A 27,551-nucleotide genomic window follows, 5' to 3' on the forward strand; every position below is an offset into this window, starting at 1 on the left:
AACATGCATTCTTCAGATGATCACACTCCAGGGTGTAATGTACCTGGCCCCATCCATTCCCTTTACCCACTTGGCAGCTGCACTCGGGAGAGTCATGTAGCATTTTGATGCCAATAGCTTCTTCTCTATCATTTTGTCCCATGAGTTTCCTCAGTATAGCAAAAGTCCTAAGAGAAGGAGGTGGCACTGCCTTACTCTACACTTTGGAGGACTCCTTCCTCTTCTTCAACATAATTACCTCCTGTGAATGGGAAAGGGGGGAAAGCATGAGTAACACAGGCTTTGATGAGAAGATAGATTTTTTTTTCTTCTTCTTTTTATTTCCACTGCTTTGGAGCAGGTTTATCACGTTAGAGCATTACTTCTTTTCCCTTCTAGGGCACTGCATCAGAGCATGGTGAACAGAACAAAGAACCAGCCAAGAAGAAAAGGAAAAAATAAATGAAATGCCTGAGTTAATGTGAACTTTGGGGCTTCTGCTTCGTTTTTACCCAACAAGCAACAATGCCCCTTGTCCTACAGCCCACACCGATGTTGGCATCTTAGTTCTGAACCCACTGAATTCAACTGCACCTTCAGTTAGAAGGAATCTTCTTGGCAGGTCCTGCTACTGAAAAATGGCTGGCCTTAGGCAAGCCCTTTTGCAAAAAGCACAGCTGAAAGCCTGAGTTTGGGAGCCTGCACCGCCCCGACGAAGCTCCATGGGAGCAAATACAGAGCCTCCAGGCAGTGCTATGGTCCAGGCTGGCTTCGTTTTTCCAAGGAGCCTTTGGTGAGTTCAATTATCTGGTAAATATCCAGCGCTTCACCTGAAAAATAGTGCAAATTGGTTAGGATGCCACCTCAATAACTGTAACTGAGAGCTCAGAAGTGAGCAAAGGAGCTTAATGCTAAGGTCAAAAAGGAGAGTGAAAGGTTGAGAACAATTGTCACGAATGGTAATGTTACATGTTAGAAGGGTCTGTTTTCTTTTTATATAAAATAAGTCTGTCTTAGATACATTTTAAATAGAAAATAAGCTTTCTGATTTGTTTGGTATTTAAAGCACAGTTTGTTTTTCTGTCATTTAAGAATGCACTCTCTAGAATAAATCCTCTTTAAACATTTCTGCTGTGGTTGAAGTAGGGGACAGGTACAGGTAGAATATTTGAAGCTCTGCTGTCTTCATTTTTGAAACATCATGTCACATTCACTGTGGATACAGGGCACCTTCTAAACTGAAATTAGCCTAGAATATAGCATGAATCAAGAGGGTGATCTCTGGGGCCCCAAGCTTCCTGTTCTCCAAAACCCACTTGCTAGTCCACCTCAGATCCTATTTGTAACGAGGAACAAATGCGTTGTGCTCACCCTGGGGAATCCCGTATCTCCTTTCCATCCCAGTTGGGTTGGAAGGGGTTTTACAATCCATGGTCACTTCCTTCCTGAGGCACCGGTCAATATCAACTGCACTGAAAAAGGCGACTGACTGGGGCAAGTCATTCAGACCCAGCTTGTAGGCAAACATGCACCTGAAAGAGACCCAATCTCCCCTCACAGTCATGCCCCTCCTGTGAACACAGACGCATCACTCCTGGAACAATGACCCCACACCCCTCAGAGCAGGGCTTCCCCTGGTCCAACACCCCATCTGTTCACTTAGCTAAGTCAAGAAAGGTGAAGGTCCACCACTGTCTTCCATCCAGCAGCCTAACCTCCCACTGAGATGCTGAAATGCAATTATGGACTCAACACACTGTTTTTTTTTTTTCCAGTTTGGTACATTTTATTAATATACGAAATCACTTCCAATTGGGCCAGAGTTTGAAGCATAAATGAGGACTTTTAGCTTTGTTAAGCATAACCCCCCGGAGATGATTAAGAGGGCAACGGGAACAATGTTGAATATTGTAAACGTCTCTTATTTACCCAATAATCAGGATAGATCATGGTTCCCAAACTGGTTCTGAGTGGCAGATCAACATGGAACGGTAATATCATTTAATTCATCCATAAGAACTAGGAATTTTACTACAAGAAAATACAACTCAATATATAAAATATGTAAGATATTTTAAAAAATCACATTTGAGTGTCCCCATTAACAATGTTTTCTGTTAGCAGTCAAGTAACAAACTTTTGGCACTTAAGAAAGGAAACATTTATGGGAGAAAGAAAAACGTCTCAATTTTCTATGAAATGAGAAAAGGCTTCTGTCATTTGATTTTCAAAATAGAAAAGTGTGAGTACCACCCTTTGGAATAATTCCCCTAACCTCACAGCTTCCTCAATGATCAGTCTTGGTATTTGACATTTTCAAACCCAAGAACTCTTTTTTTAAAAATTCAGGCTAGTCTTTTTAGGACTTCTATAACTTTTTAAAAATTAGAAATAAGAAGATGAAACATTCACTTCTAGGGGGATGAAAACTCAAAACTGCCCAGTCTGGCCCAAGAAGCGCTCACCCAAAGCCCCACATAGGAGCACATGGCCAGGCTAGAGGCCATGGGCCCTGCATACCTGGTCAAGAGGTTGGTGATCTGCAGGGCCAGGGCAGCACGGTAGCGGTCCTCCTCCCGCACCAGGTAGCGAACTTCGTCATGGATGCTGATGCAGAAGCGCCCATCTATGGCAAACTCTTCAAACAGCCACTTCATGGCCACAAGCATGAGGTGTAAGTAGTCAACAGCAGAGCTCTGTACCACCCAATTCACACGGCTGGTCATAAACTGGGGAGGGAAGGTGGGCACAGGTGAGAGGGGCTATGCTACATACCAATTAACTCTAGGGTAGAAGCCCCAAGAGAAGCTTCACTCTGGCCCTACCTACGAACATCGGTAAGGTCCACAGGGAGCCTGTGCCCTGCCCTGCCCTCCCCGGGGGCCCCTCTACCTATGCTCCAAAGGTAGCAAGATACCTCTCCCTGGACAGCCGAGGGCTCCAGGGCTCGGCTGATGCGGCAGCCCAGCACCGGGGTACGTGGTATGTCAGACGTAGCAATGCTCTCAAGCTTATTGAACATTTCTGACTCTGTGCCCCCCTTCCATGCCCGTTCAGCAATCACCTCCCACTTCTTCCGGTGTGACCTAAGGGACCAGAAACAGAGGGCAGACTCTGTCTTTCAGCATCTCAAAGCTGAAAAACAAAGCATCCAAGCTCTTCTGGGGCAAGCCCAGACCCCTCCCTCCATCCTTAACACAAAGAAGGTCCTTACTTTCTTGCAGCTTCTCTCTGGACCTTGCGCAGATCCTGCAGGGAAATCCAGCCACCCTCAGTCCTGTTCACTGGGAGGTGCAACTCCCTCACCAGCCACTCGCCCTCATCCGACAGCCGATACCTGGGGGCAGCGTTGTTATCACCATCATTCCACAGGAGTGCTTCCTGTGTCACACCTAGTGCCTTGGCGTGGAATGTTCACATCACTTCAACTTTCAAAAACACTGGCATCATGCCAGTCCCCTAAAGGCTTTTATTCAGAGGAAGAAACAGGCTCAGAGAGGCTAAGTGCCTTGCCTAGGATCACGGAGCTAGAAAGAGATGCAGCCCAGGCTTTTGTAGCTCCAAAGCCTGGGACACCCCATGGTAGCCCAATAAAGGACAAAGACTCCAGCACACAAACAACCACTATTCCTACTGTCCTGTTTCTTTAGACACTGAATTGCCCAATGACCAACACGGGCCTTATATTCAGGAGGCAGCAAGGACCATCACTCTAGATTTGGGGGGATGGGGTAAGAATACGCTACCCTGAAGGGGAGGGGGCATTTGTTGAAGCAGAAAACACAACAGCCAGGCCTGGCTTACCCTTCTCAACTGCCACAACCCTAGACAACTCAGCTTCCATCTAACCTGCAGATTTCACAAGGCTTGTTGCCTGAAGGCTCCAGAGACCCGTCACTCACTTGTATAAACGGCTTCCCTACCACCTGCGCCCGCAGTCCAAACTCCTGTGACACTTTCGAAGGTGTCCACAACTAAAGCCCCACCACCTTTCTTGCCTCTACCAGCACACGCTGTTCACGGTATGAGCCTTAGCCAACCTCACTTTATCCACTGGATGATACTCAGCTCCCCTTTCCTGCATTTACAGTCATCAACCACTATATCATTTATCACATACTTAACTTTTAGTTGTTCATAAGAAAGTTTCCACAATGAGCCAGCTAATTAAATGTGGACAGTGTATTGTACCTCAGGAAGTTGTACCTCTCTTCCCTCACACTTTTGGAACCCTCCAGAGTCTGCTAAGGCCCTGAGCACACAGTATGCAGTACTATGAAAGGAAACAAATTGGAGAGCTAGGCTAAGTAACCTGGAGGCCTGGTAATGCTTTCTCCTGTATCAACATCAGCCTACATGCTCCAGTTTGCCACAGCGCCCTCCTGTCAACTCCTGTCTTCCACCCACTCCATTTGCTTTCATTCCCTGTAGGCATCTGAGTTTGCAACCCCTGTATTATTGATTATGCGGCATAATCAGAATTGTCAAGAGGCTACCACTTGGTGACAGTAAACCAAAAGTATAGCTTTACTCCCATGAGGAAAAACTGTTTAAGGCTGACCATAAAGCAAGCAAATATCACAACAGGACAAATCATCCTGGAACTAGGTTACACAGTTGTGGAAGGAGAGGGGCTAGGTGAGGGTTCAAGTAATGGGCACGAGATAGAACAGATGGGAATACTAAAGGACAGTAAAGCAGGCCTCAGGTCCTGGGTGTTAAAGTGGATGGGAGAGGGACCCTCACCAGCGGAGGCCCTTGGTGATGGCGTACATCTGCTGGGCCTTCTCAGCTGCCTCCTGCTGCGTGAGCCGGTGGTTAAACTGCATTAGTAAGCGCTCAGCAAAGGGCTGCCCAGCCCCATAGATGCGGCCGTAGTTGAAGACTTTGGCATGCTCACGGCTGATGCCCACGGTAGTGGCTGTCTTACTGTGTAGATCAGTGCCCCTGCTCTTCCTGCCCTGCAGTGTCATCCATCCAAAGGCTGTGCAGCCTGGAAGATAAGCAGGAGTGAGAAAAGAAACTCAGGAACATTCTGCCCAATGTTCATCAGAACTGTCAATATGCTACCTGAGGGGCTGGGCTGCCCCAACCCCGGCTCCTGCTCACCATGCATGCCGGCAAAGTGGGCGTCTCCAAGCACAGCTGCAATCCACAGCTCTTGAGAGTCCACATCAGCACCCACAAGGGTGTAGCCAGGTGGGGCCTGCACCATGGCTTTCAACTCACTGCCTACTCGGTCAGGCTGTGGGAAGAGTGAGATACCCAAATGAGACTCCTCCTACCCTATTCCTGGAGCCAGAGTTGACTGAGAGCCTTTCCTAAGGGAATGGCTTTAGAGAATGCCAGACAGCACTGGTGAAACTCCACAGTTCTATAGACAGCCACCTATCAGCAATTGGGGTGACAAGTAAAGAATCTACTCTATGCCTAGCGCTATGCCAGACCCCTCACCTACATGGTCCCATCTAAATTCCATGAGAGCTGTAGCTATTACGCCTGTCATTGGCCAGGAGCAGGTGCCCAAAACACATTTACTGAAGGAGTGGACAGGAATCATGAAGCCAGATTTTCCTGTCTTCCATCCACTCCAAGATCTGGGTCAGGCAGTGAACTAGAGTCCTGCCTGACCCAGATCACAGGATCCTTTTCATGCTCCTCGCTAAATACCTAAAGGCCCTCAGAGCTGAGTTTCTACAGACCTGGGAGAGGAAGAGCAGGGGCCAGAGGTGCAGATGACACATACCCGGGCATTGCTGGCAGTGAGCCACGTGGGCTCCACAGCCCGGCGAGTGATGGTGCCGGCAGTCACCACTTGGGGCAGGATGGCCCCATAGAGGCCTTCCTCATCATAGTCGGGGTGCCTGGTGGGGTGCAGGGGAAGGAAATGGGTCTTAGTTGCTTTGGCCCTAGGACCTACCACCTCACCTCAGTTCTCCTATCCCTACAACCACTCAGCAGACCATACCTGATCACAGCACGGGGCAGAGCTGACCTGGGCAGCCACACCACCATCTGGGAGCTGTGGGGACAAAGTGAAGCTCAGCACAGCCATGGGAAGCAGAATCTATCCCGCATCCCACCATGGCCCTCACCTGCCCACCTCCTGGACTGCTATACTCCTACCCAGCCTCACTAACTGGACTCAACGTGAGCCCTGGCTCAGCCAAGGCCTGGGGCCCTGTGATACACCAGTCAAGAGCATAAGCCATCTGGGAACCGGCCAGACCTCTGAGTGAGCTCCTCCTCCTCTCTGGGGGGCATCCATGAGGCACTCCTTCCACCACTACCTCTTCCTACACACAGGCAGACTTCATCATCCCAAAACCCACTCTGCTCACCAGAGAGTGCTGGTGGCCACAATCACCTTGGAAATGGCCTTCAAGATGAATACATTTGCCATTCCAGACTACAAGACCCAGCTCCCAGCCCCCAACAGGGCTTATAGGCCACCAGCTCTCCATGGTCCTCAGCCATATCCCATGGCTCCGGCAGTTACACCAAGAGGTTCTGTTGGGAGCTACGAAGGGCTCTCATGGTCCTACAGCACCATTCTTTTTACGTTAACAGGGAAACTGAAGCTAGAGGGGAGACTTGCCCAAGGTCCATGGCACCAGGACCAAAAGTAGCTAGGCCTCTGGACCACAGCTAGGCTGGCCCTCTGGGAATCCAAGGTTAGTCAGAGGTCCCTGGGTGGGACGAGGGGGGAAAGGCGTCCCAGGACTCCTCCCATGGTGGCCCACCTGATACGTTTATGGGCGTTCCTCCAGAAAGAAATCATTTTGTTGATTTCCAGAGCACGGGGCCCACTGGCACCTCCTGGGCCAGCCTGCAGGGTGCCATCCTCCATCTTGGGCAGGAAGTCCTTGGCAAAGGGGCTTCCCACATTACAGCTATTACCATCCTGGACAGAGCAAAGGAAGCAGGGGCTGGAGGCAGGTGGCAGACCCCTGGGTGGGGAACCAATGTGAGCACCTGCACTTCTCCCAACACTGAGCTCAGAACCTCAGCAGTCTGAGGCAAATCCCTGATTGCATCACACGCGCACACACACACACAAACGTGCGCGCGCACACATGCGCACACACACGCCCCCAGGACACACAGACACAAGCAAACCTGGCTCCCCACATAGTGACAAATCGGCAGAATCTATCACGTACCAGATGTACCCCCTGCCACCCAACTTTCATTAGAAAAACAAAAGCCGAGACATGACAGTATGTGCCTGAAATCACACTCTGTCCCACTACTAGTCATTCCCACAAAAAGGACAGTCTCAGGTGTGTCACTCTGAAGGCCTGCTGTGGGCCTTGAGCAGAGTGAGGACACACCACAGGACAGGCCATGACCCAGGACACACCTTGTGAGGCAGCTTGAAAAACCAGCAGCCAGGGATGTCCACATCGTTGTAAGGTCCATTGCCATGGTGATAGTTGGGCTGGCTGTCCTTGGGGCCGCCAGGGGCAGTCTGTGGGGGCCACACACCTAGATCAGGCCCTGCTCCAGCACCTGCATTCAGCAAGGGCCAGGGGGTAGGGAGTGGGAAAAGGGCCTGAAACTGTCGTCATCGGCTGGGAAATGACAAGATGGCCATGAGGACAAGGCTTTCTCCTTGTCCTCCAACATGTGTGGGGCCTCCCAGGGACAGGGTGGCATCTCCAACCCCCCCTAAGACCTAGGGAACTCTGGCTGGGAAGAACTACATGGGCAAGAGGAAGCCCTTTCCACCCAGCACCCACCCAGAGAACCCCTGAGCAGGCACACTGCTCACCAGAGCTAGCGGTTGACCTGGCACTGCAGCTCGCAAGTTCTCCATCTTGGCCTCAGCCTCCACTTCTAAGTAATCCAGTTCTTCTACCTGGAGTGGTCCAAGGACCAAGAGAGTGAAGCAGGGGACTGGGTAGGTCCCAATCCACCAGCCCCTCCCTGCATGGTACTCAGACACCGCAGGTCAGTCTGGGGTGAGCCACCAGTGCCAGCCTCCCACCCAAAAAGGCTGCTCCTTCCCTGGGTGGAATACAGAGATCTCCCCTCCCCAAAGCTCAGGTTCAGAGCCTGCCCTCACCGTTTGCCATATGGCACTATTGTCAGTGAGCAGGAACTCCTCAGCCAGGCCGGCCTCCTGAGGCGTTAGCTGCTGCTTCCCCTGTTCGAGACAGTGCTTCCTGTACAGGGACTCGATGGCTCTGGGCAGAGAACAGCAGCAGCAGCCTCTGATTACCATATGCCCACTGTGGGCCAGGCAGCTTGCTGGTGCCTTCCACAATTCTCTGTTTAGTCCTCAGAATCAGCTCTGAGGCAGAACCAGACAGCACTTTCCCCAGGTTTTAGACAGGATTTGACAAACTAAAAATGACAGCACCCTGGCAGCAGGCTGGGGTTCGAGGCCTTGTCTCACTCAAATCCAAGTTCCTCTTACACTACAGAACTGCCGCCTCGAGAAGTTCTGAGCGCACAGCAAGAGGACAGGACCCAGGGCCCAGCTGCAGGCTGGCTCCTGCCAGCTCACCTACCATTGGGCTCAAAGGAACAAGGCCAGTCTTACCCCTTTTGTCCCAAGGCCCTGCAAGAGACTCAGGCTGCCCTGAAAAGCCAGGAATCTTAATTCTGGGCCACTGTAAGTTTCTCCCCAACACCTGCTTGTCTAAAGCTCAGGTTCTGTGATCTTAAACAAGTCAACCGAGCCTTTGTCAACTACAACATGGGGATAATCATTCTAGCTCATGGGGCTCCTTGGGGAACAAATGAGGGAAGCACTGCTTGGCCCATAATTATCACTCGAATTACATATACATTTTTTAAAAAGCCCATCTCCCTGCTACTTGTAACAGCCCTCTGCATGTTCCTGTGAAGGCAGCTGTGCTGCCAGGCCCAAGAGGAAGGCCTTTAGTCCTCCCCACTCTGAACATCTCAACGTACTCCCTTCCCAGGGCCTCTGAGATCCAGAGGGTAAGGGTAGCCATGGAAAAAAAAACCACGAACCCAGACGCCTTTTTGGGTGTGTTTTTTTTTAAATTTTTTCCTTTTTTGTTTTCCCTTCTTCTGAACCCAGACTCTTAAACCCAAACTCTTTCCACTAGCCTGAGCTGACCAGCCAGGGGAAGGGGTTCCTAGGCTCCAGCCCCTTCCTCCCCTGGGCCTGAGCCTTACCTGTAGGGGCAGACCACCCCAGCTGATTCCAGGGTGGTACCTGTCGGGAGCTTGGCCAGGTTGTCCCGCCGCCCAGGCACCAGGTAGCCCCAGCCATGACGCTCTGAGTAGTGCAGAGGGAAGCCATCCCAGGTCAGTGCCATGAGTTTAGGTGTGACCCGCATCTGCAGGCTGAGAAGGCTGGGGCCTGGGGTCCATGCGGGGTCGTCTAGCCGGGGACAGAGCTTCCGGTACCATCTACGTCCCACCAGGAAGACAGCAGTGTCACAATGGTAAGGGCAGTTGTTGGGGGGAAGGTTCTCTCTCCCACAATGTGCCCCACCCACCCTCCAAAGCCCTGGGGCTTTCTGGTGACCCTGGCCTACAGCCACCATCCCCTCCTCTGGGATGCTTCAGCCAGGACCCCCATGGAATCCTCTAGAAGAATATTTCAAAAGCAAAGACACTAAGTCAGTCCCACTGCACTAGTCAGAAACCAGGACACAAAAGCATACCCTGGCCCAGGGCAGGGCTCCTTCCTAAGCTCCATTTCATTCAGTGTAACTGACCAGAGGAGGGAGCTCATCTGCCCTCCCCACTCCTCTAGAGAAACACCAGTCCTTCTGGGTGCTCTCTTGTAGGCTATTCACCAGAGTTGAGCCCAGAGTGAAGCTAGGAAGGCACTCAGGACACTTGCTCTCAGGGTCATGCAAGTGCAAAGTTGGCACCCTGCTGCTCACCCTGGCTGCCCTTTTTCTCATCTCTGCCACCCTATGAGGCTCAAAGGAAAGGGCACCTTCTCAAGAAAGGCTTCTTGATTTATTTCCCCAGGCAGAGTCAGAACTACCTATGGACACTAGCTGCACTAGCTGGTCTACATGCCTGGCTTCTCCTAGAAAAAAGGAACTACTGGAAAGGAGGAGCTATGTTCCAGTCTGTACACCCAGTGGCTGCCACGGGCCAGTGCACAGCAGGTGCTCAGAACAGTGCTGAATGAGTCCAGTAAGCCAGTCCAGAGTGAGCAAATGAGAACAGGACTGGAAGACAGTGTGAATGAATGGCAGCAGGTCAATAAGTACACATGTGCATGATGCCTCTGTGCCAGAACCCAGACCAGGTCTGTCCTGAGAATGGTGCAAGGGTGGACTCTAGATACACTGCTGGGGGTGGGCTGGGCTCACCCAGGGTGTCCAGGAAGGTGCTGGGGCCGCTTGGGCAGGAGCTCTGTGGTCCCCTTCAGCTTCTGCAAGCAGGCACGGGCCATGACATCTTGTTGAAACTCCTCCTCCTCACTGCGGGGGCCGAGGTCTGTGAGGGTGGGGGAAGACAATCAGGAGCAGGAGAAGGAACTCTCAGTAAGACCTGCTCCCACCCGCTCATCTCCAGAAGGCTGGAGCAACCCTTTCCAAGGACCCCTTCAATCACAGGACCTTCCCAGCAACAACCCCTACCCTACCTCTACCTCCTGCCCATGCTCCCCACCTTCCTGATCCATGGGATCACCAGGGGCCCCAGCCCCATCGATGGGCAACTTGCTGGCTGTGGCTGGCTCCTTCTTCACCTTCTTAGCTTTCTTCTGCTTAAATTCTTGCAGGTCCCACTCCAGGTCCCAGAGCCAGGGGTCTTCTTTGTACCTACAGAGTCAGTCCACTAGGGCAGGGCTAAGGCTAAGCCAAAGGCTAGGCCACCCACTTGCCAGACCCCTGCCTAGATCCTGCCCACCCAAGGCCTGGCTACCTCTCTCCTGAGAGCAGCTGGCAGGCGTCGTTGGCCAGGTCCATCAACGACTTCTTCATCTCCCGCTGGAGCTCCTCATAAGTGCCCTGTGCCTCTGCCAGGTAACGCTCCCAGTTCTGGTTGACAGGCAGGTAGGAGACACCCATCTCCAGCATGCCAGCCAGAGTCACTGGGTGGGGACACCTTGGAGGCAAACACCAGGAGCTGCCATAAATGACCAGAGGAGGCAAGACTTTGGCCCAATCCCTGAGCTGGTTTAGCAAGCCTCAACCGAGCCACCGACATGGCACAGCTCAAAAGTCAAACAGACAAAGCATTAAATCCCAGCTCACTGTTACTCATCCCTGGGTAAGTAACCCCATCTTTTGGAGTCTCAGTTCTTTCATCTATAAAATGGGAACAATATCATCCCATCCTCAGGGGTAATGTGGGAAATACAGATGGCAAAAGTGAAAATGGCTGCCACACATGGAGTAATGACTGTGTGCCAGGCACTGTGCTAATAATCCCATACATGAAAAACATCATGCCTGAACCTCACAACTTGGGTGGTAAAATACAGTTGACCTTTAAACAACACAGGTCTGGATCGCGCAAGTTCACTTACACACTTATTTTCTTCTGCCTTAGCCACCTGAGACAGCAAGCCCCACCCCCCTCCTCCTCAGCCTACTCAACGTGAAGGACAGAGATCTTTATGATGATCCACTTCCACCTAATGAATGGTAAACACATTTTCTCCTCATGATTTTCTTAATACATTTTCTTTTCTCTCGCTTACTTTAAGAATATAGCATATAATACATATAACATACAAAATATGTATTATGTTATCAGTAAAGCTTCTAGCCAACAGTAAGCTATTAGTAGTTAAGCTTTGGGTCAAAAGTTCTAGCCAAATTTTCTTCCCTTCTTTCTTCTTTCAGTATCTTTGGTACAAATATACCTGAATTTTCAGCTACACAAGGGTCACTTCATAAGACGGACTCATTAATAAACACAAGCATGATGTACATGAAGCCCTTGGTTAAGGAGCTAGTTCAGAGAAGGTGCATAGTAAACCAGCACCATGCACATGAAACACAAGCACAACTCCATGGCCCTCCCCTTCAGGGCCTCTGTAGAAATCCAGAGTCCAGGGCCCAGATGGACACCACTGGACAGAAGGGCTCCATTCTTTCAGCCTGGAAAAGCTAAGGTCCCCAACCTGAGATAGAACCAGCGCCACCTGATTACAGCAGGCCTGGGTACCAGGAACCCACTGACCCCCAAAGATTCCCACATGGGCTCCCCCTCACCTCTCCAAGAAGAGCGGTAGCTGCTGCTGGAAAACCTCATGGGTGGCCCACACGTCCTGGGCACAGTACTGCATCAGGTCCTGGCACAAGATGACAGGAAGGCGCAAGGTGGGCAGCCATCCCATTACCACCACCAGGTCTCAGGGTCAGGCCTGGCAGTTGTATCTCCCCAAGCGCAGCTAGGGGTGTGTCACAGCCCATCTCCCGAGAGCCCCCTCTAGCACCATACCTGGAAGTTCTCACGAATGTCCTTCATGGTACCCTTCACGAACAGTTCTCGAGGCTCCTTCTCTAAGGGAGGCCCCCCTACATAAAGTCTGTGCACCTCTGCCAGACTGTTGACACTGCTGATGTCCAGCCAGTCCCAGGATGAGATCTGGGGAACCAGAGCAAGGGACACGGCAGATCAGCTTGGCCTCGGGTCAGACGGGCTGGTGAGGGGGGTCCCAAGCACTATGCTACTATGCTCCTGCCCACTGGCAGTGTGCTCTCACCGCTGGGCCTCTTCGGGCTTTCCTCTGGGACTTCTGGCCTTGCTTTGTGGAGCCCTGGACCTTGTGCTTGCCCTGCTTGGCTGCTATCCACAGACTGCGCTGGAAGCTACTTAGCCCTGAGATGGCCATGTGCATGCTCATGGTGTCCAGGAAACGCATGTGGGAACCCTGAGGAAGAGAAGGAGGAAAGGGAAGGGAAGGAGGGAGGCTGCAACTGTGGGGCCAGCCCACCACTGCTTAGTGGTGTAGACCTCCAGCCCCACCTCAGCTCCTCAAACAGCCTCCCCTCCCAGCACACAGCCTCCAGCACAAAATACAGAATCCTCATGTTTGTTCACGCCTGCCCCATCACCTTTAAGGGGCCTGCCTTCCCAAATCCTAGCCACCCTTTAAGATGCAGGCCTGGCTCAAACCCAACGTGCAAGTCCTTCCCAGCTTCCAGTAGTAGCTCTGAGCAATGTAGATACAGAGTGGCCAAAACAAAGCCTTCAGGGCTATCTAGTCTGGCCCCAACCCTGCCACTCATAAGCTCTGTGGCCCTGGGCATGTCAACAAGGCTGTCTGAGCCTCAGCACCCTCAGCTATAGGCTAAGGTTGCTCTCCCCCGCCCGACCTGTCTCCTAGGGCTGCTGTGAAGATACAATGAAAAAACACTTCATAAAATTAAGAATTGCCACTACTATACACCAGGCAGAGTACTGAGTGTTTGACATGCAGGCATTGTTCCAACCCTCCTATTAATCCTATGAGATTTATGTTATCTCTGCCTTTTTATAAAAAAAAGGAAACTAAGACTTAGAGATGTTAAGGACCTCATAATAGTCATCAGTGGTTAAGGCAGGAAATGAGCCCAGGCTGTGGCTCAAAACCTTTAAGATCCATGCTAAGCTCTAAAATGCCACAGAGATAAAGGCCATTATTACTTTGTGACAACTTAGGTCCTATACCAGGCTTTCCCGGGGACATAAACAGCTAGGCACAGGGACCAGAGGCACAGCTGGTCAACAGATGGGCCTTGTGGCTTCAGCAAAGGCAATAGAGACACTTGCCAAGCAAGCAGTGCCTTCCCTAACCACTGAGATTCGGGCTCCTGGCCCATCCCATGCCAGAACCTGTAGCTGGCCCCAGGAACCTTACCTGGATCAGGTACTGCTCCCTGATATGAGCTCGGTCAAAGGAAACATTGTGCCCCACCACTAACTGCTCCTGCCAATCTCTCTGGGTGGGGCTGGCACCAGCAGGGACCTCCAGGGGGATGAGGTCAGCCGGCGACAGCTGGCTGGTCCAAGAGTAACGCTCTTCCACCAGCCGCCGGCTGCACCAGGAATACCTGAGGGAGGCGAGAGGCAGGCAGGTTCACCATGGAGACATTAAACTTCCACTCCACAACACCCACTGCACACCTACCACTACATGCCAGATGGCGTACTGGCAGCTGGGGACACAAGTGAGACCAAAGGGTGCTCCTAACTCAGCTACAGGTCAGGTGTAGCAGGGTGGGTGTGTGTGCTGGTGGGCAAGAGCTACAAAAGCTTCTTTAAACTTCTGCACATAAAAATGGAACTACTGGGCTATTAGACCTACACGCAGGTATTATATTACAGTCTGGGCCATCAAGGTGTTTGCTAGACCTAGTGTTCACTAAGTCTACATCTAGCTCTGAGGTTTTATGAACATTATCAACCCCTTGTTGTCTATAGGCACAAACCAGCTACTGTTCAAAGTGCTAGTAAAGGAGATAGACAGTAACAGAACCAAAAGTGGAGTTTTTTTTAATTGAATTGGTAAAAAAAAAAAAAAAAAAAAGACATATACTGCACACATGTACAGGATGAATCATCTCATGGCTGAAAAGATTCTGGGGGACAAAGAACAAATCACACACCTTGGAGAATCTCACCCTCAGTGAGAGACCAGGGAAAGTGCCAGAATGAGAAAATGTATGCGCATGTGATAAGGTGGGGGTGGGAGGATAAGGGATGAGTGCGGCCTGTTGGGGGCCTGACACTAATTCAGTAAAAGGCTGCAGTTTGCTCAAGATCCACAAGGCTAGGTGTAGGGGAATGGCCACTGAGGAAATGCCTGTTGCAAGCCACAGATTGTTCTCAACAGTCAAGGCCCACTCAGCATCAAAGTGAGTGACGAGGCCATGTGTGGACAACACTGCACAGAAGGAGCTCCTTGCAACCTTTATGGAATGGAAGAGGGAGTATCTGCCTCAACAGATTCAACACATATAAAACTAATTTCTTTCAAAGAGAAAGCAAGAGGGTCCTAGTTTTAAACCTGACAAAATCTAACTCATACTCCAAATGGTGAAAATAAGCCAAGGGACTGAAAGAAATCTCCCCCACCTTTTAATTCAGCATGTCAAAGCCCTTACAACAACACAGACAAAAAGGCTAAAGAATGTCAAATAGTTGAGGCCATGGTGATAACAGGGACTTTGGTTACAATAAAAAGCCACACTGGTGTCAAGATGCAGCTCTGCAGCTGTGCATGAAGCCATCTCATTATACACTACTGATTAAAAAGAAGAAAGCCAAATTTAAGATGAGTAGGGATCCATGCCATTAATACTAGTTTTACTGTGAATCTCAGATAAATGTTGATAGCCGGAGTGATGTCCCTCTAGCCTGATGGCCAAAGCCCTTACCAACAGTCTTTGGGAAGAAGCTGCCCTGTGGGAGGCTCATAGCTGACGAAGGCTTCTCCTCCCATTGTAAACTGTGGGATGGTCAGGTACCTAATGTTACTCAGTTAAGGAGCAGGGGCATGCCCAGGTTCAAAGTGGACTGCTATTAGGGCACCATGTGGCACCCACCTCCACCCACCAGTCAGACTCCCAGGAGGAAGGCCCCAGCATGAGCCCAGGCCTTAACAATGACTTCTGCCATCAGGCCAATGCCCTGAGTACCACTGGCAAGAATGGAATGAGAATGAGGGCAGAGCGGGAAGGACAGGGAGGGAAAGGAGAGGTAAAAGGAGAGAAAGGAGGAGGAAGAGAAAAGGGAACTTGAGGTAACTTGGCCAAAAATGACCAACAGATCAAAAAACAAATCTTTCTTGTCACTGATTTCCTAATTTTGTTTCAGCCACCAAAGCCTACTTTATCTTTCCAAATGATGGCCGGTATTCCCCTTTACTTTGACCATCGAGTTACATATTCTAAGTAGTGTGATTCTCATTGTAACTGGAATTCAATCAATGCAGAATCATCTAGTTTTGCTCTTTTCAGCCATTAATGCCTACCTTATCTATTTAGCCATGTTTTCACCATTTTCAACTGCATATTTAACATTTCGCAGCTTTCTTTACAAAGATGTAGCTTCCAATAGGAATAAAGAAACTGCCAACTTTTTTGCTGGCCATGCCTGAAAGCATTAAGGTTGTAAATAGTATTTTAATCCTGGAATGAAGAATAAAAAAAGGGGAGAAACAGTACTGCCATCATTGTTTGAAAAAGAAACCTGGGTAGCACTTAGAAAGTTATTTAAAAAGAAAAGAGAGATTGGATATACTTGTTTGGGACCAAAATGCCTGCTTGGAAGGCTGGGGGCAGGAAGCAATGTTTCTCAACTAGGGGTGGTAAACCAGATGCCGCCTCAAGGGGCCATGTGGAAACGTTGGTGGCTGGGACAGTGGGGAGGGGGGTGTTGGTCTGGCGTTTATGGGAAAGGCCAGGGATGCTAATGTCCTATACTGCCTGGGACAGTCCCACAAAAGGGAGCTTTCTACTGCCCAAAATAATTAATAGCTCCCCAAAAAGAAACACTGTTCAAATGACTTTTCAGACTAACTTCTCATGACGCTATTAGGGGAGGGGGTAAAGGCACCAAATCATGGTGATCTTAAGCGGCCTCCCACAGGTCTCATGTACAGCGCTCTACTGTGATTCTCCGCATGGCCTTTACTGCCTGACATTTACTTGGGTATTTGCTTACTGCCTGTGATCTTCCCACCAGAAAGTGAGTCCCACATAAACAGGGGTCTAGTCCTAATTCACCACATCAGTGCTCCCTACGTGAGCACCCAGCACATTAACAGGACCTCAGTAAATGTTCACTGAAACAAACTATTAAGCTGGGACCCCATGCCTACGTATGTCCCCAACCCTGCCCCTACTTACCAGGCCGAGGGGGATATGGCCACCGCCAATGTGGGGCAAATTCCCTCTGCCAAGCAGACCTCCACGTCGAACACCAGGGCCCGCTCCTCGGGGATGGCCACGGGTACGGCCTCCCCCTCGGGGCCGTACCGGGTCCAGCCCTCCGCCCAGGCCCAACCCGTGGGCTGCGGGGGCAGCTGGGCCTGCAACAGCGAGTTGGCCGCCTCCAGGTAGGGCAGGCTCTGCTTCTGGGCCAGGAGGCGGAAGTGCTGGTCCAGGTTGTCCCCGTAGAGGGGCGGCAGGCGCAGCTCCACGTCGGGCAAGGGCGCTGCTGGCTGCCCCCAGAGCCCGTGCTTCTGCAGGTGTTCGACGCTGCGGCGCACCGCGGCCTCGCCGGGTATCTCCCCTCCTTGCCCGAAGATTTGCTCGTGCAGCCCTTTCGAGAGCATCTGGATGTGCAACGGGTTGTGCCGCAGCTGCCCGCCCTCCGAGGATGGCACTTGCGGCTGCTGCAGCTGCTGCTGCTGCCGCCGCCGCCCGTCGCTGGGGTCGGACGCGGGGACGGAGCTGGAGACCCAGCGCCCCGGAGCTGGAACCGGCCCTGGCACGACGGTGGCGCCGGCCAACTTCCTCCAGAGCAGGCGGCTCATGGTTGGTGCAGGGACCCCCACGCTGGGAGTCAGAACACCTAGCTTTGGACTCCAGCTTGGCTGCTTTTATTGGCTGGAAGACGCGGAGAGAGACACGTCCTGTCTCTGCTCTCCTGTCAGTGAAATGGGTTTGACCATGCCTGCCTTCCACCCCAAATCCTAAAGGAGACAGATGATATAAAGCGTTATTTTACCATATATGTAAAAGCTGTATTCATAGTCACCATTCCTTGAGCATTTACTGCGTCCCCAGCACTGTGCCAGGCGCCTCAGTTGCATTTTCTGTTAAGCCTCAAAACTTGGGAAACGTCAATACCCCTCCTGGGGGAACCGGGGTCCACGCAGCTTCGTCAGTGGACCCACGTGGGGAAGCCGAAGGCAGCGAGTAAGAGAGCAGTATCTGGAGTAGAGCGACGCGGCTTTGAACCCCGCTTCTGGCTCTCTCGAGCTGTGTGACCTTGGGCAACGCTCCTTAGGCCCTGATATCCTATTCTGTAAAATGGGGTTACGGATTCTGCCTGTCACACAGGGCCGCTGTCCGGAGCACACAGGGCGCCTACGTCTTGCGGCCCTGCTCTTGGCAAGCGCTCGGCAAATGGTGGCTGCCATTAACGCGACCGGCGCGGCCCGAGAGCCTAGCGTCGAGAAGTGCCAGAACCCGGATTCGAACCCGTAGGGTGGGCCGCCGTCCCGTGGGACCTCCACCCACACCCGGACCACGGCCCAGCCGGCCGAGGGCGTCCTGCAGCGGGCGTGGGCGGCCACCCCCGTGCGCCCCGCCGCCCGCCTGCGCCCGGCAGAGGCGCCGCGGTGCGCCCTGGGACTAGCCGCCGCCCTGCTCCGGGCCTCGCTCCCTGACTGGAGAGGGAGGGGCCGCGCTGCCGCTCAGCGACCCAGCCTCCCCGCCGCCGAACCCGCCGGAAACCTCGGTCCGCACGGTGCTTCCTGGTCTGCGGTTCTCCCGACCCCAGGCCCACGGCGCGACGTCCCCCTATGCGCGGCCTACGCAGCCTCGGGGTGGCGTGTGGCCTCCACCCAGCCGGTCCGCTTCGCTAGCAGCAGCAACTTCCCGTCTGCACCCGACTAGGTCCCGCTGCTACCCGAGAGGCAGGCGGGAGACTCCCAGCGCGACCAATAGGAGGGCCGCCAATGGTGCGATCCGCCCGCGGGGGGAGAAAGGGGACTTCTGGGTGGGCTCTCCCTGCGGAACACTGCGAACTAAAGGCCAACCTCCCCCGCTCAAGGAGCAGGTGGGTTGGTCCCGAGCTAGCTGGTGGGCGGAGGTAACATTTTTATGAGTTGCTCAAGGAAGAGTAGGAACCAGGTGGCCGCGTGGCCTAATGGATAAGGCGTCTGACTTCGGATCAGAAGATTGCAGGTTCGAGTCCTGCCGCGGTCGAATGATGGTGTGATGACAAACTTTTAGTTTATTCCCCTTCAGGAACGAAGTATTGAGACGATCTGAATGTAGTTGCCGCCGATTCTCACCGCAATTCAAAGATGTGTGGAACGCGAAGATCAGCGGAAGTGACCACTCCCACCCACCACGCCCACAAGTCCCTGCGAGATTGCCCGCCTACCTGTCTCAGCGGAGGCACATTTCTAAAATGTGCCGGGTCTCACACCCCGTCGCAGGTGGAGGAAAGTGGAGAGGGCGGGGCATCCTATACAGAAATCTCAATTTATACTCAGTTGATGGTTTCCAAGAGTTGGGGCTCGCAGCCGCAAGCGAGGCTCTCTCCCTCGCCCATGCCCCTGCCTCCTCGTCTCCTCGTCCTGAGCAATTCTGATGGGTAAAAACGTTGCCTTCCGTTGAACCTGAATGTGCTGGCAGATGCTAGCCTTCAGCCCACAGCGCGGCTGGACCTTGTCCCCATCCCCGGCTGTTTCCGGTCTCCGTATCCGTCTTCTGTTGCTCCAGGTGCTTCAACAACTCGCAGCGCTCGGTGGTTGGTGAACTGTGGTAAAGTGCACGCAGAATAAGGTCTACGTGATTAACCACCGCCTGAGGGTTGGGGTCTGGAGGCCCAGCTGCACAGATGAAAGGGAGGCTCGGAGACGTTTAGGACCAACCGAGATCACACAGCTGATTAGGAATAAAATTCAGGTCAAGCTGAAAGTCGGCCGCCACCGTCCAGCGTGGATCCCAAGACACCATGAACGGACTTGAGAAATTGACCTTGGCGTTTTTCAGCAGTGGGGTGCAGGGAAACAGTCCTCCGCCGGCCTTGCGGGCTGATGCCGACCCTCACCTGCTCCCGCTACCTGGAGAGGTAGAGAGAAGCCCCGAGCCAAGCAGCATTGAGCTCTAGTCCCTTCTATTTAAATATGAAATATTTTGCATACACTTTTCTAGATGTACTTAATATACACAGTGTTTTAATGTTTGTGGTTTTTTGTTTTGCCAAAAAAAAAAAACACAATCGGAAATTCATCTCTTTTTTTTTTCACATAACGGTTGACTTTTACAAAATACTGGAAGGAGAGGCTCTCAGCTTAAATAAGGGAGTCCCTGAACGGGGAAAACATTTTCATCTTGTTTCTTCTAACCGCCTACTGATACTTGGCATTTCCTCCAATTATGAGCACAGGCTGTCAGCCAGCGTGGTATTAACAGTGCCTGTGACTTTGTCCCCTCTAGCGACCACAGATATTTTCATAACGCATTACAGGTGCTGCAGGTTTTTCAAAATTTGTTTGCACTCATCTGTACTTCAAAATAACGGTGGTTACTAGACTGCCGCTAGATCCTGTTAGTTAATAAATTTACCTATTTGTCCTGATATTTCAATACCTTTGATGTTCTTTGTAATCCTGCATGTTTTATGTGCTTAAAAACACTATTCTTCCATATAACCAAAGACTGCCTGTACCCCAAAAACTATTGAGATAAAAATTAATAAAACATATTTCACAGAAAAAAATTAAAAACAGAAAACACTATTCTAGGCCAGGCACAGTGGCTCACGCCTGTAATCCCAACACTTTGGGAGGCTGAGGTGGATGGATTGCCTGAGCTCAAGAGTTCAAGACCAGCCTGGCCAACATGGCGAAACCCCATCTCTACCAAAAAAATACAAAACTTAGCCCAGTGTGGTGGCACACGCCTGTAATCCCAGCTACTCGGGAGGTTGAGGGAGGAGAACCGCTTGAACCCAGGAGGCGAAGTCTGCAGTCAGCCAAGATTGCACCACTGCACTCCGGTCTGGGCAACAGAGTGAGATTCCATCCCCCTGCCCCCACCCAAGAAAAACAACAAAACAAAACAAAATAAAAAACACTATTCTAAGAAGGTGTCTATGACACAAAAAAAGCTAAGAACCCCTGGCCCAACTGTCCACAGGGGCTGCTGTTACCAGTCCTGATTGACCTCCACTGAGATTCAGTCTCAGGAGATGTCCATCAAGATGCCTGCTCCTCACATAGACTACTTCAGGCTAGCCTAGTGCCCTGGCCCTGGAATTAGAATCTTCAACAAGGACAAAAATGTTTAATACTGATTCCTGCTGAGGGAGGGTACCTGAAGGCCTGCACCCTTCCTGCCAAGTTACACCGTTTCCAGTCCTTTCTGAGCCCAGCTCCTCCACTTCCCCTGCCTCCTTTTCTAGGAGCTCCCCCACATCCTTCTAGAAAAGTCTGTCCCTGATAGTAGTTCCTGAGAAACAGTTACATTTTCCCACAATTCCCTGGACCTCTCCCCCCACAGAGCAAGAGGCAAAGTTCATCAGGACCCCTGTTCTCATCACAACATTCTGTACTTTTTTTCTTCTTCTTCTGAGACAGGGTCTCACTCTGTGAGTGCAGAGGCGCGATCTCAGCTCACTGCAGCCTCCACCTCCCAGGTTCAAGCGATTCTCGTGCCTCAGCCTCTGGAGTAGCTGAGATTACAGGTGTGCACTACCATGTGGATCTAATTTTTTTTTTTTTTTTTTTTTTGAGACGGAGTCTCGCTCTGTCGCCCAGGCTGGAGTGCAGTGGCCGGATCTCAGCTCATTGCAAGCTCCGCCTCCCGAGTTTACGCCATTCTCCTGCCTCAGCCTCCCGAGTAGCTGGGACTACAGGCGCCCGCCACCTCGCCCGGCTAGTTTTTTGTATTTTTTAGTAGAGACGGGGTTTCACCATTTTAGCCAGGGTGGTCTCGATCTCCTGACCTCGTGATCCGCCCGTCACGGCCTCCTAAAGTGCTAGGATTACAGGCTTGAGCCACCGTGCCCAGCCCAATTTTTGTATTTTTAGTAGAGACTGGTTTCACCATGTTGGCCAGGTTGGTCTGAAACTCCTAGCCTCAAGGGATCCGGCCACCTCAGCCTCCCAGAATTTTGAGTTTACGGGCTTGAGTCACTGCACTGGGCCAGAACACCCTGTACTTTCAAAGCATGTACCTCAGTTGTAACTAATGATGATTTTTAAAAAATCTCCCCCTTCCACTGCTGTAAATGCCCATAGGGACTGACCTTATGTCTTATTTTGAGCTCAATTCCAGGCCTTGCCTGGAGCTTGGTAATAATCAGCACTTGCTAGCTTCCAGGTGCTGTTCCAAGGGCTCACATATGTCACCTAAGTGAATCCTCACATCGACCATTGGATAGAGGTACTGTTATTATCCCCTTTCACCCACGGGGAGACTGAGGCACAGAGGCGCAAAGAAGCTTGCCTAAAGTCCTATAACCGGTCATTGGTAGAGCTGGGATTTGAATTCATGGGAACCAGGATCTCAGCAACTACACTACACGGCAAATACTGGTTTATGATGCTAGTGGAGGATCCCTACTGCACGGTTGTGTGCCAGGCGCTGCAGGCGCTGCACGTGCAGACTGGTGCGGCCTCCTACATCACTGCTGCTGGCTAACTAAGTAAGGGGCCCTCAGGTGACAGCCTGCTTCTCCAGGGTCCCTCTCATGTGTACTTCCTGGTGACTTTCATGGTCTTCTCTCCTGTTTGCCAAGCCCAACTCCAGCAATTTCTACCACAGGCAGAAAATATCACTGCTCTTCCTTTATCAACAGCTACCACTTCCAAATGAACCAGGCTGAATGCTTTAGAGCACCATTTTATTTAATCATTTCAACAACCCCATAAAGTAGGTGCAAAATTATTCATTTTACAGCTGAGAGAAGACAGACTCCAGTAAGAAGTGTGAAGTAAGAAATGTGAAGCATGGTGGCTGATGCCTGTAATCCCAGGACTTTGGGAGGCCAAGGCAGGAAAATAGTTTGAGGCAGGAGTTCAAGACCAACCTGGCCAACACAGCAAGACCCCCATTTCTAAAAAAGAAAAAGAATTTTTTTTTGTAACTGGCTGGGTGTGGCGGTATGTACCTGTAATCCCAGCTACTCAGGAGGCTGAGGTGGGAGGATCGCTTGAACCCAGCAGTTCCAATCTAGCCTGGGCAATATAGCAAGACCCTTATCTCTAAAAAAAATAAATAAATAATAAATAAATAAAACGTATAAAAAGAAAAAAATGAGAATGTGGCCTTGTGACCTATGTGTGAAATTCAGGATGATAGCCATAGACTGTTTTCAAAACATGATTCTTATTTCAGGGGGAATAATTGGTTCCATCAACTCTACACAGTTTACGAACAGGTCAAAAAGAAATTGATTGAAACGCAAATAATTTCTTGAAGATTGGGAAGCTTCCTGATGGGAATAAACTGTGCCCTGTCATCCGTATGTCTGGCATGCAGAGACAGACGTCTGTCGCTCTTGTCCCTACCCCAATTTGTCCCTCCTTAGCTCCTGACCAAGGCTCCTGGCACAGGGAGTTAGGGACAAGGCTTATTAACTAAGCTGAGCCAATCAGGACCCACAGCATTGCCTTCATATCATCAAATATCCAGTCAATGTTGAAATTGCCAATGGCAAGAGCATCTTTTGCTCTGGCTAGTTTGGGCTGGATTTTCTGTCACTTGTGATGGAAAGAGCTCTCACTGATTGAGTGCTTATTACATATTTGCTAAACAAATGAATGAACTTTTTGAAAGAAGTCTTCAGCTAAATTTCACAGAAGTAAGTTTCACTGAGATGAGACTAGCTAGGCTATAAGTGAGATTCTTCGATTTGCAAAATGCTTTGTAGTTTGTTGTTTGCAACTACTTATAATATTACCACAACAATCTATGATACGGGAGGTATCTATGATACAGGTAAGTATTTTCAAAGGAAATGTGGTGTATTTCTGCCCTAAATTGAAAACTGCTGTCACTTATCATACATACAATTTAAATATAGACAACTATATATAACTACACAATATATAATTTATTTATTAAAATATATAATATACATTTGATATATCATTTAGTTTAATGTGTTAAAAAAAAAATAACAAGCACCAGTAAGAAAGTCAACCAGCTTACAAAAAGTCATACCTGAATGTAAGTTACTTGATCAGAAGAATGAAACTTTTTGAGCAATGTGCAATAAGGTGATACTCCATTAATGTCTCATAGTTTAAGACAAAGATGAGGTTCTATGTCAATAAGACAAGTTAATTTTGAAAATGTTGATGTTAACCTCAAGAATCTCAGTCTACATGTGTATGCCACCAGAAAAGGCAAAAAAATTAAACTGCCATTTCTGATATATTTTTGCACACTTACACATACTAAACAAATATTGATTTCGAGTAGTAACGTTTCTATAAATTACTAAAAAAAAGTTCCAATAGGAGTGGACACTGGGCCAGGCACGGTGGCTCACACCTGTAATCCTAGCACTTTGGGAAGCCAAGGCGGGCAGATTGCCTGAGCTCAGGAGTTTGAGACCAGCCTGGGCAGCATAGTGAAACCCCATCTCTACTAAAAATACAAAAAAATTAGCGGGCATGGAGCACACACCTGTAGTCCCAGCTACTCGGGAGGCTGAGGCATGAGAATTGCTTGAACCCAGGAAGTAGAGGTTGGAGGCGGAGGTTGCAATGAGCCAAGATTGCACCACTGCACTCCAGCCTGGGTGACAGAGTGAGACTGTGTCTCCAAAACTAAAAAAAAAAAAAAAAAAAAAAAAGAGTGGACACTCGAAGTCTAGGCTTGGTGGCTCACACCTGTAATCCCAGCACTTTGGGAGGCTGTGGTAGGAGGATCGCTCGAGGCGAGGAGTTTGAGTCCAGCCTGGGCAACATAGTGAGATCCCATCTCTACTAAACACAAATTTTTAAAATAATGGTTTAAAAATTAAAAAGAGTGGACACTTGAATAGAAGGATCCATTCTGGAAGCATGTCGTCAGGGCAGTGTGTCCTTCAGAGAGAAGGGCAGAATCTTCAGTTTCTGAATGACTGAAACATCCATGGGTTCTGAGTCCTGGTCAGGGTCCTGTGGCCTGTTTCACCAGCTGCAAAATTGTACATTCCACCTCCTGACCTATTAGATCCCAGTCAGGTCCAGGCCAGCACAGCATTGCCCGCTGAGGGCAGCCTTAGCTTATAGCCTTGACCTACAACCCACTGCCTGGGGCCTGGTGCAGATGGTAGATGGGTTTTTTGCAATTTGTTTATCACAGGAGCTTTTCAGCTCAAAATATTAGCTGAGTGTAAAAGGGGTGAAGATAAATGTGTATTTCTTTCTCGCAGTGTATTTCCTTCTTTTGAGGAATGCATTGGGCTGAACTCTTGGGGTCAAGAACTTTTGTGGAAATGGTGGTGTTCTCCTGTTGAAAGGGGAAACAACACCCCATCCTATCCCAGGAACGACAAGTGTTTAAGTTATCCAAGCAATGCAGGAAAACAAGAGCAAGACTCCGTGAGCAGGTACTCACATGTCAGGGAACATCATCTCCCACATCCTGTATCTGGAAGCAAATAGCCACGTTGCTTTTTCATTTAATTGTCAGGGCTTGGAGGAAAGATTCTGTATTTTTTTTCTTCAGGGAAAATGATGGACATGCTTGGTCGTTGCATAGTGTCATTCAGTTTGGATTGGTCTGTATTTATTTATTTACTGCCCACTTTGTTCCAGAAAGACTTTGAGGTGGCAGAGGTTAGTTGTGATCACATAATCATTGCTATCTGAGCATAAAGAGGGAAGCAGCTCAAACTACCTGGTGGCGTCCTGCCAGGAGGTATAGCAGGGCCTGCCACTCCCACAGGCCCACCGCCCAGGAATCTGGTCATGCTCCCCGGCCATAGCAGGCTGGACGCAGGCAAGTGCCTGAGCAAGGTAGGTATGCGTCGGCCAGGCTTGAGGGAGACCAAACGTCCATGAGGAGGCTCGGCCAATAGAGCTGATCCAAAGCAGATGGTGACAAAGCATCCCAGTTATATCACCTTCTTTAGGGAATTGTGAGAAGGGACCCTGGCCATTCTCATCTGAGAGGACAGGATGCCCAGGGTCACCAGAGCCAGTGCTGCAGCATGTGGTGATGAGGAGGCTGGCAGAACATCCCGGCCATGGAAGCTCAGGCGGTTCTCCCCACAGTACTTGGAGCACTAGAGTGATGCCAAGTCAGCAGTCCCAGGAGTGGCTGGGATGGTAGCCAGGGTCATTGCTTTGCTAGAGGGCCAGTTCTGTGGCATTCTGGAAGTCATTTTGGAGACCCCACTGAGAACCCACTGTCTGGCCCTTCCAAAGTTTTGTAAGCACCTAATCTTCTGTACTACATCTCTTTCTCATTAAAATATCTGGAAAGGCCTGCGTTTCCTGCGGGTGAACGCTGACTGGTTCCAGTGCCCTCCTCTGGGCTCCCACTGCACCTTGTGCATGGATTACAGGGACTAAGATTGTTTAATGTCTCCCCCATCAAAGTGGGAGCTCCCTGAGGGCAGGGATTCTGCCTAGCTTCTCTTACATCCCCAGCACCTAGCACAGGGCCTGCACTAGGAGGTACCCAATCAGTATGTGCTAAATGAACCACCCCAGTGAGAATAAATTTCTTTTTCGCCTCTGTACCCATTGTATCATTCAGAGTTCAGATCAAGAACTAGGAAACAGACTGAGTTTTTTATTTTTTATTTATTTCTTTTTATTTTTTTGAGACAGAGTCTCGCCCTTTTGCCCAGGCTAAAGTGCAGTGGTGCAATCTCAGCTCACTGCAACCTCCGCCTCCCCGGTTCAAACAATTCTCCTACCTCAGCCTCCCCAGTAGCTGGGATTACAGGCATGTGCCACCATCACATCTGGCTAATTTTTGTATTTTTAGTAGAGACAGGGTTTCACCATGTTGGCCAGGCTAGTATCAAACTCCTGACCTCAGGTGATCCACCTGCCTCGGCCTCCCAAAGTGCTGGGATTACGGGCGTGAGCCACAGCACCCAGCTGCCTTTGCTTTTTTTAAAGACAGAGCCTCTCTCTGTCACCCAGGCTGGAGTGCAGCAGTGCCTCCCAAGCAGCTGGGACTACAGGTGTGCATCACCGTGCCCAGATAAATTATTTTATTTCATTTTTTTAGAGATGGGAGTCTTGCTATGTTGTTCGGGCTGATCTCGAACTCCTGGCCACAAGTGATCCTGCTGCCTCAGCCTCCTAAGCAGCTAGGATTACAAGCATGAGCCACTGCCCCCCAGCTCATTCTGGTTATTTCAAGCAAGAAGAGGTGTAATGCAGGGCTTGACCTACATGAATCAAGACAATTAGAAGTGCTGGAGGGGTGGACATCAGAGAGTGACTTGCTTTAAGGTTACACCATCGCAGCTGTGATCTAGATCCAAAATCTGAGGGAAAGAAGGCCACTGTTGCTACGGCTACTGTGCTGCCACCACACATGAAGCTGGTGACTGGAGAGTGCCACCTGGAGTCCTCATGATCCACCTGCCTAGGCCTCCCAAAGTGCTGGGATTACAGGTGTGAGCCACTGCACCCGGCCTGGTTACCCCTTTTTTTAAAAAATCATCATCATCATCATCTTTTAATGTATTTTCCTTGCTAAAAATAGAGATAAAGTCTCACTATGTTGCCCAGGCTGGTCCCAAACTCCTGAGCTCAAGTGATTCTCCTGCCTCAGCCTCCCAAAGTGCTGGGATTACATGTGTGAGCCGCTGCGCCCAGCCCTAGATACCCTTGGAAAACTGTCTGCAAACCACTGTCAACCTCTGACTCTGCTCCCAGGAGTCGAGAGGCTACAGGCAAGAGGGGCTGAACGCCAGTAGCTGGGGCCTAAATTGCCTCAGCTCAGGGACCAGCAGCATCTTGCAAAGCAGAGGGCCTGGGATGGCGG

General features: G+C 50.4%; 2 protein-coding genes and 1 non-coding gene across 23 annotated transcripts in view; 2 read left to right on the forward strand and 1 right to left on the reverse strand.

Moving 5' to 3' along the window:
• FANCI (FA complementation group I) overlaps window positions 1-1,104 on the forward strand; it is an 82,270-nt gene extending 81,166 nt beyond the window's left edge. For all 13 annotated transcript variants that reach the window (XM_077940274.1, XM_077940273.1, XM_077940278.1 and 10 more), the window contains one exon: window positions 379-1,104. In XM_077940274.1, coding sequence (XP_077796400.1) covers window positions 379-441 — 63 coding nt within the window. In that variant the 3' untranslated portion in view covers window positions 442-1,104. The remainder of the gene's footprint in view (window positions 1-378) is intronic.
• Window positions 299-18,507, reverse strand: POLG (DNA polymerase gamma, catalytic subunit). 9 transcript variants are annotated; one of them, XR_013395962.1, is made up of 24 exons: window positions 18,324-18,507; window positions 16,770-17,557; window positions 13,778-13,970; window positions 12,641-12,808; window positions 12,376-12,522; window positions 12,147-12,226; window positions 10,849-11,031; window positions 10,594-10,745; window positions 10,293-10,419; window positions 9,133-9,369; window positions 8,048-8,168; window positions 7,754-7,840; window positions 7,343-7,450; window positions 6,723-6,883; window positions 5,948-6,001; window positions 5,726-5,843; window positions 5,089-5,224; window positions 4,726-4,972; window positions 3,194-3,316; window positions 2,897-3,065; window positions 2,500-2,708; window positions 1,909-2,010; window positions 1,351-1,708; window positions 299-809 (listed from the first exon to the last, which is right to left on the reverse strand). XR_013395962.1 is itself a non-coding variant. In XM_077940288.1 (23 exons), the coding sequence occupies exons 2-23, from the start codon at window positions 17,396-17,398 to the stop codon at window positions 733-735; spliced, it is 3,627 nt and encodes a 1,208-aa protein (XP_077796414.1). In that variant the 5' UTR covers window positions 17,399-17,557; window positions 18,324-18,507; the 3' UTR covers window positions 299-732. The 9 variants fall into 9 exon arrangements, 7 of the variants coding, with proteins under 7 accessions (XP_077796414.1, XP_014998464.2, XP_077796412.1 ...); XR_013395963.1 differs by lacking the exon at window positions 1,909-2,010 and having other exon boundaries at window positions 1,351-1,511; window positions 2,500-2,763; window positions 2,872-3,065; XM_077940288.1 differs by lacking the exon at window positions 1,909-2,010 and having other exon boundaries at window positions 1,351-1,451.
• Window positions 18,508-18,724: 217 nt separating this feature from the next.
• On the forward strand, window positions 18,725-18,797 carry TRNAR-UCG (transfer RNA arginine (anticodon UCG)). Its single transcript has one exon. It is a non-coding gene; the product is annotated as a tRNA-Arg (tRNA).
• The last annotated feature ends 8,754 nt before the right edge of the window (window positions 18,798-27,551 follow it).

This window comes from Macaca mulatta, chromosome 7, assembly GCF_049350105.2.
Source record: "Macaca mulatta isolate MMU2019108-1 chromosome 7, T2T-MMU8v2.0, whole genome shotgun sequence".
NCBI classification, from domain to species: Eukaryota; Metazoa; Chordata; class Mammalia; order Primates; family Cercopithecidae; genus Macaca; species Macaca mulatta.

What these genes read in the sequence shown, in the direction of transcription:
- POLG (XM_077940286.1), bottom strand. Translation starts at nt 17,398, where the DNA reads ATGAGCCGCCTGCTCTGGAGGAAGTTGGCCGGCGCCACCGTCGTGCCA. An exon ending in CCACTTTGCCGGCATGCATG is followed by an intron (nt 4,973 to 5,088) that starts GTGAGCAGGAGC and finishes CTTATCTTCCAG; the next exon opens with GCTGCACAGCCTTTGGATGG. An exon ending in CAGAGAGAAGCTGCAAGAAA is followed by an intron (nt 3,066 to 3,193) that starts GTAAGGACCTTC and finishes CTGGTCCCTTAG; the next exon opens with GTCACACCGGAAGAAGTGGG.